The 12,058-nt window shown below is 38.6% G+C and overlaps 1 protein-coding gene across 2 annotated transcripts in view; it reads left to right on the forward strand.

The window, feature by feature from the left end:
• The window catches only part of LOC114877021 (sodium/hydrogen exchanger 9B2), a 40,240-nt gene extending 29,014 nt beyond the window's left edge, over positions 1-11,226 (forward strand). For both annotated transcript variants that reach the window (XM_029189093.2, XM_029189094.2), the window contains exons 5-6: positions 3,278-3,442; positions 9,123-11,226. In XM_029189093.2, coding sequence (XP_029044926.1) covers positions 3,278-3,442; positions 9,123-9,650 — 693 coding nt within the window. In that variant the 3' untranslated portion in view covers positions 9,651-11,226. The remainder of the gene's footprint in view (positions 1-3,277; positions 3,443-9,122) is intronic.
• The last annotated feature ends 832 nt before the right edge of the window (positions 11,227-12,058 follow it).

Raw genomic sequence — 12,058 nt, forward strand, 5'->3', positions numbered from 1 at the left:
CCCGATGTTATCGCTGATTTAATCAGCGTATCACGTTATTTGCATTCAAGCTTTTATCTGCCTTTTTGTTTGCACTTTATCGAATGTATTCGCACGATCATCGATGTTCAATTATTGATCCCAATTAATTTTAAATTTATTCATATGGCATTTTTCAAACGAATTGAAAATTTTGTTATTTCATTAAAAGTTTCAACAGTGAATTCTAAAAAATATCTCACTAACAGAAGGAGCTACAAAAATTCTCTCTCAACTCTATCAAGAGATTCGTCTCTTTTGTCGATGATCGTGTCCCTTTTGACGGTTCGTAGCAGAGAGCAGATTTTTCGCGTTCAGAGTCAGCGGTCAGCAAGAATACGATTCGAGATGAATCGTAGGAAGAAAAGGGGTTGCTTGGTAGGGTGGTAGAGCGAGTTGGGGGATGAACACGAGAGGCAATGCAGGTGCCGATGCGGCAACCAAGTGCTGGCCGGCTTTCCGACCGAATCCGTACACAAACATTTAATTCGCGCAAATCGATAGACGCCACTAGCAGCTCGAATCTCGACCCTCTGGCTGAATTCTCTTCAATTGAATTTTAAATCTTTTGCAATCGATACTTCGCGGACTGTCGCGTGTACACATCACTTTTAGACTTTCGTTCATAGATCCTCCGGCGATTTTCTTGTTTCTCCGAGTCTTATAATTGAATGTATCAATTGTTTTACCGTGTTCACTTAACTTTCGCAAGTTGTACGCGCATTTGCAAATATCCGAAAAATGTCGTAAACGCGGAAGGACAATGAACCGTGCAATCTTTTCGATTTCCTATATCTTACGTTCCATATTCTGTTATTTCGTTGGACGATCGGCTGCTTTGTCGGTGAACGAAAAATGGAAAACCGCAGAAACAAAGTATCGCAGTTTTATTGGCCAAAGAATCGCGATTCCCGCGGGTCCAGTGGATGAAACGAGCCGGAGAATCGGAAATAGAGAAAAGAGAGGAACGTGTCGAAGGGGAAATTGCTTCGTGGTTCACCGAACGTTAATTAATTCAACGCGCCGGTTTATTTCAGCTACCAGTTATTCTTGCCTTTTGTTCCGGCGCGGCGGTCGGCTAAATGAACAACGCTTTTCTTTTCTTTCGTCTCGAACGATGGAAATTACTCTGCAACCGGAAACGAACACAACGACGCGACGATACTTTCGAAAAATTATACGAGCAATTTTAAACTGAGTACCCCATAAAAATTGGAATGGTTAAGAATAAAGTAATTTTAATTTTGCTCTAAAATTTAATACGATTTTTGTCTAATTTTTTATACAGTTTTTTTAATTTAAAATTATCCTCTTATAAAATTTACTAATCAATATAAGGATAAAGTTATTATTCGTATTTATCAATACGAAGATTTATACGTTTTTCAGTAATAGCGTTTATATTTCATCAGTATAAAGATATCAATCTTTAATCCTTTTCAATAGCAATAAATTGTATGTGCCCATGAAAAGAAAGAAGGTGCGGTAAAAACAGGGTAGGATAGCATGCATAGATAACACATAGGAAAAACTGAGACCATAGTTCGTAGATATTGGAATCGAATCCTTCTGACTACGTTTCTTGCTGAAGATCGATTGCGAATGGGGAAAAAAGGGGTGGAAAAACGACTACGACATCGTATCGTAAAACTCATTCACGTGGTAGTGATGGGAATAAGATGGCTCGAATTCTACAGGATTCGAGATACGATCCTTTTCTTCCGCTTTCTGAATACAGAAAAGTGTTGAAAATTCGAGGCAATCTTTGACTTTTTGAATGTCTCCATCGTTTTTATTATTTTTATAAAAAGTGTTAAATACACACTGCTTTTAATTACTCTATTACATTAAATTTGTGATGTAAATGAGCATTACTCTTACATTTCATTCGCTCTGAAAATTCACCGAGTAATATTCCAGGAGACACGCATCTATTGAAAGTCTACTTATTCACGCGTGTGTACTTTCACTATACATACACTGGTTCACAGAGGAGGACGCAATATTCAGCGACTTATGGCAATATCGCAACGCATTTAGGAGAAGTCGTAGGATCACGTGTAGCCACACCAACTGATCCCTATGAACACGTGCGGGTTACGTGGATGTCCGGCTGATTTGTGGGGGCACGAAAATTTCATAACAGTGTCCCCGGCAGGACAAAATAGGCGGCTGGAAACTGGAGACATTAGCTGAAATGTCATCCAACTTTGCTATATCAAATTTCTAATTACTTTGTTTCGGTTCGTCCCCCCTTTCATCAGGATCTCTAATGAGAACAATGGCGAACAGATTGATATTTGGAATGAGCCAGTCCTTAATCCATTCATTAATTATTTCACCAAATTAAATTTGTAGTGTCAACCATCAGTTGACTAATTACAATTCGAAAAATTAATAATATTTTATTAGTATCTAATAAAAATTTAACCGATAATGATACAAGTGTTCGAGAAGGAAGGACCAAACACAAAAAGAGTCATGTCAATTGAACTGATTTCACCGTTAGCGACTGACGGTTAACCCACCCCCTTTAGTAATCACGCCACCCTCGAGCAAACTTTACAACGATCGGAAATAAGAAAGGGGGCCACGATGAGAAGGGAAATTCAGGAACGTCATTGAATTAAATTTCAAACGGAAGAGGAGAATCTTCCATCCGTTCGTGGAAGTATGAAGGGGTGAGTCGGAAAAATGACGAGGGAGGGTGGTGTGTCTTATTCCGTGCAGTTTCACAAAGTGTGACTTAACCTTAACGACTCGCTCGTTAAAAGCGGCCGGATTTACCGCGGCTGCCGACGAAATTGCCCGGAGATGAAGTGAGGACGAGGACGAAAAGAATTTCAGAGTGAATAGAAAGAGGGAGTTGCTGGGTGCAGTTTGGAGGAGGTCAAGGTGAATAATCTGATTGTCGACGCGGATCTTTTTCGCTAGGCAAGATTGATCGAGACTCGGTTCGGCCAGAAATAGTAATGGTACCAAATCGATGATATATTTAGTGGTATTATATGGAATTCCTATAGTCTGCTATCATGAAATAGTTGATATACCAAAGGTGACTACAGTCACTCGGTAATAATAAAAAAATAATAGTATTACAATAAATGGGAAGTAAAATTAATTAGTAATCTATTGATTACAAAATATTGTGTTGAGAAATGATTAATAAATGAGTTTCAGTGAGAGTGTTAATAGTAACTCGTAAACGATCATCCCAGAAGACCATTGTAATCGATCTTCCAACTCGTTAATGTTTCAGCCCTACATGGTGCCCATGAGAGTACTAATGTTATTAGGAGGTGGACTGGTAGCGGTATTTGGAAGCGAGGCGATCGAACTAGGGGGTGCTGGACCATTGGCTGTGGTCGCTGCTGCCTTCGTCAGCTGTTATTTCTGGCAAACACAAGGCTGGGAAGTCGACGACGTAAGTATAACAGCATGTTTATTGTAACAAATTTATGAAAATTATTGTTTCATCGAATTAATTCTATTTGAAATTCTCACTCCAATGAAAAATAATACTCTAACTAATAATGTCTGTTTTTCAAGATTGCTATCAATTTCAAAAACTCCAACAATTTATTCTTTTAACTATTGTCTTTTGTTAAGAACTTGACATTTTCATGGAATGCGATTTTTGTGGGAAATACAGTACCTTAAGAGCTGGCTGTGACAATGATTTATGATCAGAAAATGTCTGAGGCAATAGTTAAAAGAATAATTCAAAGGATTTCAGAGTGAATACATTGTTGGACTTTTTATGGTTGATATCAATCTTGAAAAACAGACATTATTAGTTAGAATATTATTTTATTATTAAAAACGATTTAATCATTTCTCTCGCCCTCCATTTGTTTCGAATTTATTGTTCCTTCGCACACTGGATCGTCGTAACAAAACACGTGACGAAGTTCAACAATTTCTCGGCAGCATTTTATTTTCAATAAACCGGTTGCACACGGTTCGACGCCGTTGAAGGCATGCCGTCGTTTATCGTTGACCCCCGTAACCCCGAAGGAAAAATCCGACGCGGGTCACCGGCGACTCCATAACCGGGAACGTGTTAATATTTTCCGCAGTTTGCTCATAAATCCTTCGACTTGAAAGTGGCAACCGATATCGTAACGCTGTTCCAGCTTTATGCATGCGTTACATTCTCCGTTGATCCTCTGATCATAAAATTCAGTTTCTTAACTTATTTGTTTCTTAACTTATTTAACGATTCGTATAACTTCTTCTTCTTCTATCACGCGTGTTTCCCGCCGAGCCACCCTCTTACTCTTTGTTTACGACACTATCCGGGAAAACTGACGTGCCGTTAGCTGCATGCCGTCGTAGACGTCAAAGATCGCTTCCGGTTTTATTAGAGTCGCAGCAGTTTTACGATGCACCAGTGGAAATTGAAAGGGATGACAATTGGCAGCGGGTAAACGGTCGCAGTTGCACATCTTGCGGGATCTACGTGACTGCAAGACCGTTCCCTCTGTTACGCGTTTCCGGTTAACTCTGTCGCGCTATCGGAATATGGAAATATTTCGGTGGCTGGTGCACGTTCAAAATAGCTAGAATTTGCACGTCGCCTCCGCGCACCACCGATATTTACTGCCGCTGTTTACCTGCAATCCAGATTACGTAACATACCTTGCCGCATGTTGATTTATTTAATTTAATTCCGCGCGATCCCCGTATTATGAGCTACGTGATCCTTTATACGCCGTGTCCCGATAATCCTGCCGATATTGCACGCGAGCATTGAATCATCGAAGGCATCCGTCTATGCACCGATGATATTGATGATAAATTTGGAACGCGAACGATGGCGTTCTATTTTTGTAATTACACGAACGTGTGCAATTCTATTAATTATTTGATTTTTTAAAATTTATTCTTAAAGTTGATAATCTGTTTCTAACCAGAATACACCGTCCATTTCTGCGTTCATTCGCGTCGATCACGGATCGTTGAAATAATATAGAAGGAAAATGGTAAAAAAACGTAACACTGCGCTCGGATTCTACCGGAAAACCGCGGCTCGCCTGATTTAATTAGAATCTACCCGCACAGATCAAAGGACCAGCCCTAGCGTCCCGACGCTTTTAACCTCTACCGGTTGAACCGCGGAACCGTAAACCCTGATGAAAGGACAAATGCTTCTGGACGTTTTCGCGTCGCGCCAAAAAACAAGGAAAAAGGTTATTCATAATGGTGGAAAGAACGAAAGGGATGACGTTGAATCGCATTTCCCTTCGGGGAAGAGAGCGCGAGAGAATATCTCGATGTTTGTTAAAAATGCAACAGGAAACTTTGTCGCGAGGGAAAGAAGCTTCTTCGTCGAGAAGCTCGGCAAGGAAAATTTTATTTACCAGGATTACGAGTGACGTGGAAACGGAGAAAAATGTAGTGATAGGATTATTTTTTTTTTATGTTGGTTAAAAGCCTTGGAATGGAGAAACGTTATGACTCAAAGACAGAATTTCAATTTTTTTTAATAATTTAGTTCATGCTCATTATAATTGACCGGCAATTTAAAAAAAAAGAGGAATTGATATAATGTAACAAATTAATATGCAGCTAACAATAATTTATAGCAAATTGACCCGATCAAATTAAAATCTAAACTGAGCCTAGTGGGGTTAATAACCCGCTCTGCCGTTCAGAAGCGTTAGCTTATACCGGCGGTGGTAAAGGGCGCAATTGCGCTAAAAAAATAAATCCACCCCCCAGCAGCCACCACTGTTCAAGTGGCGCCGGGTATGGATAAATTGCCAATCATTGTGTTAGGATCCAGAAAGTCTCAACACTTGACTCTTTGTCGGCATAAAGAATGTTGATATTGGGACGAAAAAGCTAACCTGAGTGGGTTAGTAACTACACCCACCAGGCGCCTTATGCCCGTATCATGAAAAGGTCTCGTTCAAAGTACCCGATGATGAAAGTCGATAATCGTCGTCACCCTCTTAACAACCATGTAAATGGAGGCAAATTCCGTTGCCGCTAGTTCCCGGTGAGTAGAACCCTTTTAAGGGACGATAAGAGGTATAGGTCTCGGTTGTAACTGGTCTGGTTTACTAACTAACACACTCTTCCCTTCATTTCCGGTCTACGGTTCCGCAATCTTGGCCAGAATGTCGGGCCATTTTCACTCTGCAAATAGATGATTTATCTGGTTGCTTCCAGCCAGATTTCGAGCTTTCACCGAAACTACCAGCTATGTTTTGCCCTTAAAATGTCTTTGGAGTTTGCGGTGGAGAAATGGTACAGCGTGTAACGCGGACGATTTGTTTATCAGACTGATGGAGAGACGCCTCCATTCGGAGACAGATTTGACTGAGATATTTACATAATTTGTGACTGGTTCCTTTTAAATGGGTTAAAAGTTGGGATCTCGTTGCCTGGAATTTTGCTGCTCATCTTGGAACGTAAATACTTACTGATAAAACTTTGGTTTTCAAGTTTTTCTTGCTACTTTCGACGTCTTTGGTAGACGTTTCATTGAAGGATAAATTATATCAGCTTGGATGAAATATTTAATGAACAGAATCCAGGTTTATTTTGTAATTATTTATTAAGGTTTCTCTTTTGAACGTGGGATTTTGAAGTAGAGGGTTGAACAATTCAATCAAAATTAGTTAGAAGCTGGACAGTTTATAAAATAAAGTTTTAAGTACCTTATAGTATAATGAAATATACCAATTTCAGAATTTCAATGAAATTTATCAGATTCACTGAGATTAATAACTCAGTTTTCCTGTTTAAATGCCAGTACAGTAAATACATTATTTTCACAACGATATTCGAAATTCTAACTCTGCTAAATTTCCCAGTAAGCTCATTTCGTTGCTTCCGGTAGCGCTAAAGCCCATTTAAATAGAATTACGAGGAAACTAAATTGTTACATTATGGAAAATGATAAACACTTCAAATATTAACGCGTGTCGTAAATTGTCTGAAAATTAAGATAAAACAGACGAAAGCAAAAGGTTTCCCCATAATAAGTTAAAGGCACTGTTAAAAAGAATATTATTTCCAGCAATTAAATGATAAAATCGTCACAGATTGCTTCATTTTTTCCCAGACATCGTTTAAATAGTCGAATTTACACGAATGCAACGTTGCACAGAGAAACAGAAATAGTAGACTGAGGAAGTAGAGGCAATACGATCGACAGAGAATGGGAGCGGTTCGTAATTAAGTACTGGAGGTTATATAATGAAGTTCGCCTTCCTTGAACGACGATCGATTTCATTAATTATGCGAAACACCAGGGGGGCGGGGAGGGTTGCTCTGGTTACAGGTCGCACTGAAAGCCCTCTCGGAACTGGCGGTGGTAAGACGGAGGGGATGGAAAAAATGGGAGAGGGTGAAAGTCGTGGGTTATATTGGGGTGGCGGAGACGAAGGAAGCGAAGAAAAGGAAAGTCGGTGCGATTCGGCGGAAATGAAAAGAACTGGCAACCCCTAATTAACTTATTCGATCGGTCCGTGTTAATTAATGCATGCCGAGCGTACAAGCGATGCAATTCAATTACGCGAAATCAACTGACGGGACGAATTGCACGACCGGGCTTATATTGCGAGTACACGGGTCCTGCAAGGGAAAAGAATTGAATTGGGCGTTGCTAATAGGGATCATCTACTTTGTTCTATCAAATTTTCAAAAAGAAAGAAAATAATTATTTATTTCTGCTCTAATGGATGAATAATTTCATTTTTTGATTTTAAATCACAGTTGTCATTTATTGATCACTCTTTTATAATATGGAATAAATGGCCTAGCTTTCCAAGAAGCAAAATATATAGAAAATGATTTCCTATAAAAATCCCTTTTCACACTGCTCAGTTTAATTATACTTGGTGCCGACGATTGTGTCGTGGAGGGCTATTTGAACTCAATTCGAACTCCATTGGCTGGGAATAATACCTGGCTGATGGTGGATTCTCCCTGAGCCACGTGTTTATATTATTCGTTTGAAAATGAGGATCGAATTGAATTGAATCGAGTCGTATTTCTTTTTCTCTCGTTATTGGAACCTTCATTTAGTAAAAAGTCAGCCAATTTTCAGCAGAAGAATCATTTTACCCTAAACAGTATAGAGATTATTTAAAATTGTTTTACTCTGGTACACAGCTTTCTCTTCCCTCCACTTTATCATTCCTTATTTCATCGTACCAAGTGGTCGAGATTTATTTTAGGTTCGACGAAAAGTTTCCAACAAAATAATCTAAATGCAGGGACACGCTGGTCGAGGTAGAGTTTGTTGGAGAACTCGCGATATCCTCGCTGTTGTTCGAGTTTTCGTTATTCGATCGATGATACTTTACCATTTGTTCCCAGATACACTACATGAACAGTTCGCTGGGGACTAATCCTCTTATGCGATACTATTGCTACGTAACAGTGACACGGTCTAAGCGTTCGACGATCGTATCGTGAAAAATGGCAAGAACAAAAGTTCCTATTGAACGCGGAAAGCTTATAGGTATATCCTTTTACAAAATTGCGTCGACCGAAACGAATGTGTTTTGAAAAGCTTTTAGCTTTTTGCAAAAATATTAATTTGGTTTTTGAAAATGGAATTCCTTCCCTCCCTATGTGTGATATTAAAAATCATAAATTTTCTTAAATTACAGTGATTAAGGTATCGTGTTGGAGCCGTTTTCCCTCGGCAATGTCCGATTAAAGTAGGCTTCGAATCCGTTATGAATTGTGCCTCTCACCACGACACGCGATACAATTACCTCACTGAGGGTGGCGTCGTTATTCTTCCGCACCGTCGCCCGTCGTCTCCCTTCAACTACCCAGGAGAGATCGTCAATTTCATTAATATTTCGCCGTGGATATTATCGTGCTTAATAACAGCCTTACACTTTCTCGTTGTAAATCAACGCCATTAATACCAGCGACCCAGCACGCTTGTCGTCTCTGTCGTCTCGCCTCGAGTCATTAAAACGAGTAAATAATTCCTTTGCCTTGGATATCCTGAATGTAAAAGACAAGTAAACTCGTCCATTCTACCGACCATTCTTCGAAGAAGAATTATCATTAAGCGTATCGTGATAATAATTATTTTAAGGTACCATTCTAACCACCCTCTTCTGTTTCAGAATCCTGTGGCTACAGCGTTCGAGATCTTCTGGATGATCTTCGAGCCCATCCTGTTCGCCATGACGGGCACGCAAATTAAAATCGACGAACTGGACGGTAAAACCGTGTATCTGTCACTCGGATGTCTCCTAGCAGCCTTCATAATTAGAATAATCGTAACGATCCTCGTTGGGGTTGGCTCGAAATTGAACCTCAAGGAGAAAGTGTTCATTGCTTTAGCCTGTATGGCGAAAGCGACCGTTCAGGCAGCTTTAGCACCCACCACTCTGGACAGAATTGACCATAACAATCCGAAAGAGATGTACTATGCTGAAACAGTGGTAACTGTGTGCATACTCTCGATACTGCTCACAGCTCCTACAGGAGCAATCCTTATTACCCTGTCGGGACCGAAGCTCCTGACGAAGACCACAGCGCCTATGGTGCCTCCCGAGGGTTGGAAAGCTCGCAGACCCTCGATTCGAGACATTTCCATCATCAACGAGGACCCGGACCTCGAGGAGACCGCAAACGAGAGGAAGCCTTGAGGCGAAATGCTTGTGCAAATGGTGCTCCCTCGAACGTGACCGTTTTTCCTTATTTCTCCGTAGATCTTGTGTTACACTCGCGTCACAGGTTAATTCAGTAGTGGGTGCCTTGGTTCTTTACAATTGAATGTTCATTGGTAACAAGGAGAGTCTGCCAAATGGTGGCTTTCAATTTTAATCAGCTTTCCTATGCTAATTGATTACATTGTTATAAGTTCTTTTGTCCTCCTTTCCCATGGATCTGCCGTACCTTCCCATAAACATCCCGGATTTCCGGCTCTGTCCATTATTCTCTGAGGGTTCAGGGATTTCTGGGCCCGATCATAAATCTCCCCTGACCCAGATTCCCCTTCTCCATAAGTGGTCTCCAAGAGAATAACGGATATAAGGGAGGACGCCCCATATTCTATTCTGAATTAATCTTAACATTAATATCTGCAAATTACAATTTTGAAAATTTTCGTATAATATTTAAATCTTTAATTTTCTGGTATATAGTAAATGATAAGGGTGTAGCTACTTGTATTGTACCACGTTTTCCCCCTTGTATACAGAGATTATAATAACGTGATTTATCAACGTAGAAAGGCTCATTAAAATCAAGGTATCACTTGGCGAGCTGTTCCTGCAAGTTTCAGGCTTTGTTGCTACAAGTTAGGAGAATGGTGATTAATTATTTTCTGATGTTTAAGGATTAAATGCGACTTCTGATTTACGCCTGGAGGTAATCCATGAGCTTCGTTTAAAAGATGAAAAATCTTGCCTCCATTCGAAATTTTAGATGATTTGTTGTGTGTTCTTTAAGGTTGTTACTGGACAACGTTTTATCTTTGAGGTTCGAGCCTAGATCTGCTTAATCAAATTCAAGCAATAAGAAAATTATTTTTGTGACTAGAGGTAATTATAATTAAGAAGAAATTCGGTAGGAATTTTATAGATCGTTATTGAAAAATATTTTCAACTCCCTACAAATACCCCTTGATATAAGGAAAAAGAAACAAACATAAATAAAAAGACTGGCAATTTGATATGTTTGAAAGTTAGGATTTTAAAGATTTTATAAGAGATGACCTCCTTTGACAGTTATTTGTAAAAATTTCTTTAACACTTACACAAAATTCAAGATCACTTTAATTCGAGGGTCAAATAATTTTCTGAAATGTGATACGTGTTAACAGAAAAAAAAGACACGTGTTGTATGAACATGGTACACACTTTTTTTTTAGATTGTTCTGAAACTATAATGTTATAAATTATAGGTATGATTGATGAATGCGTGTGCCTGTGCACGTGTGTGGATATGTGTGCTTGTACATACTCTGTGTCTATACAATTAGCCTTGAACACGAGAGCGAAAGAGAAATGCGACATAGTCAGCGAATTGATTAATCGATCGGCTGAGACTTCAAGTAAACGGTGTTCGCTTGTACTAATCGATTAATTAATTAGCTTGAGAGGACGCCGAGATTAATTTGCCAGATGGAAGGGATGACAGTGTGCCAGTAAAACCTTACTGTTGGTAGATATTAAACATTCAATTCCACTATGTTAGAATTAAAAAATAATTAGTTAACGATTTCACTGTTTTCATTTATCTTTCAGTAATATCATTTTCCAATTTGAATACTATTTTTCCACATTTAAAAATCGCTTCAGCTTTTATTTTTTATATAATCTTTCTCATATTATTCTAGCAAACCGTAAAAGCATTTTTGATTCTAAAATTTCTGTTTACATTCCTTTGGAATATAATATTTTACCTTTTTCCATGAAAATCTACTTCTATTATTTTTTTTCGTTTTTCATTAAAAGATTTCATTGAAGTGATATTGGAGTTCAAATATTATATTTCTCTATTTATTATACGTTCATTTGATACGATGAATGGAAAAATGACTACATGACAGTGTATAGAGGGTAGTGAAAGAAGAAGCCGTAAAGAAACAGGAAAATTAGTGAGGAAAAATGATTTTTCGAAAGTGCGGCCCTTCGAACCGGAAACTAGCACGGAAGTCTTTGGTTGTGCAAAAGAATGAAGGTAATAATAACAAGAATAATATTGATCTATCTCACGCGAATAACACTAAACTGCAATATTTATTTAATTTTACAAAACACCATCAGTATTTAAATTTTTTAAATTATTTCTACGTAAGATCAATTAATTCTCTTAAAGGATAAATACGTACCCAATAGAAATTAAAAATTTATTGAACATCCACTACAAATATTTTATTAATCAAAAAAATGCAGGATGAATACATAAAATATCTAATTACAAATTTAATTAAACCTCTTACCTTGAAAAAAGAGAGGGATAAAATGCACATGAAATCCATTATTCTGAAGCTTCAACTTCTTTCTTTGCACACTCTGCACTTTTCTCTTCTCTTCACCTTTCAATGCTT

Source organism: Osmia bicornis, chromosome 13, assembly GCF_907164935.1.
Source record: "Osmia bicornis bicornis chromosome 13, iOsmBic2.1, whole genome shotgun sequence".
Classification (NCBI taxonomy): Eukaryota; Metazoa; Arthropoda; class Insecta; order Hymenoptera; family Megachilidae; genus Osmia; species Osmia bicornis.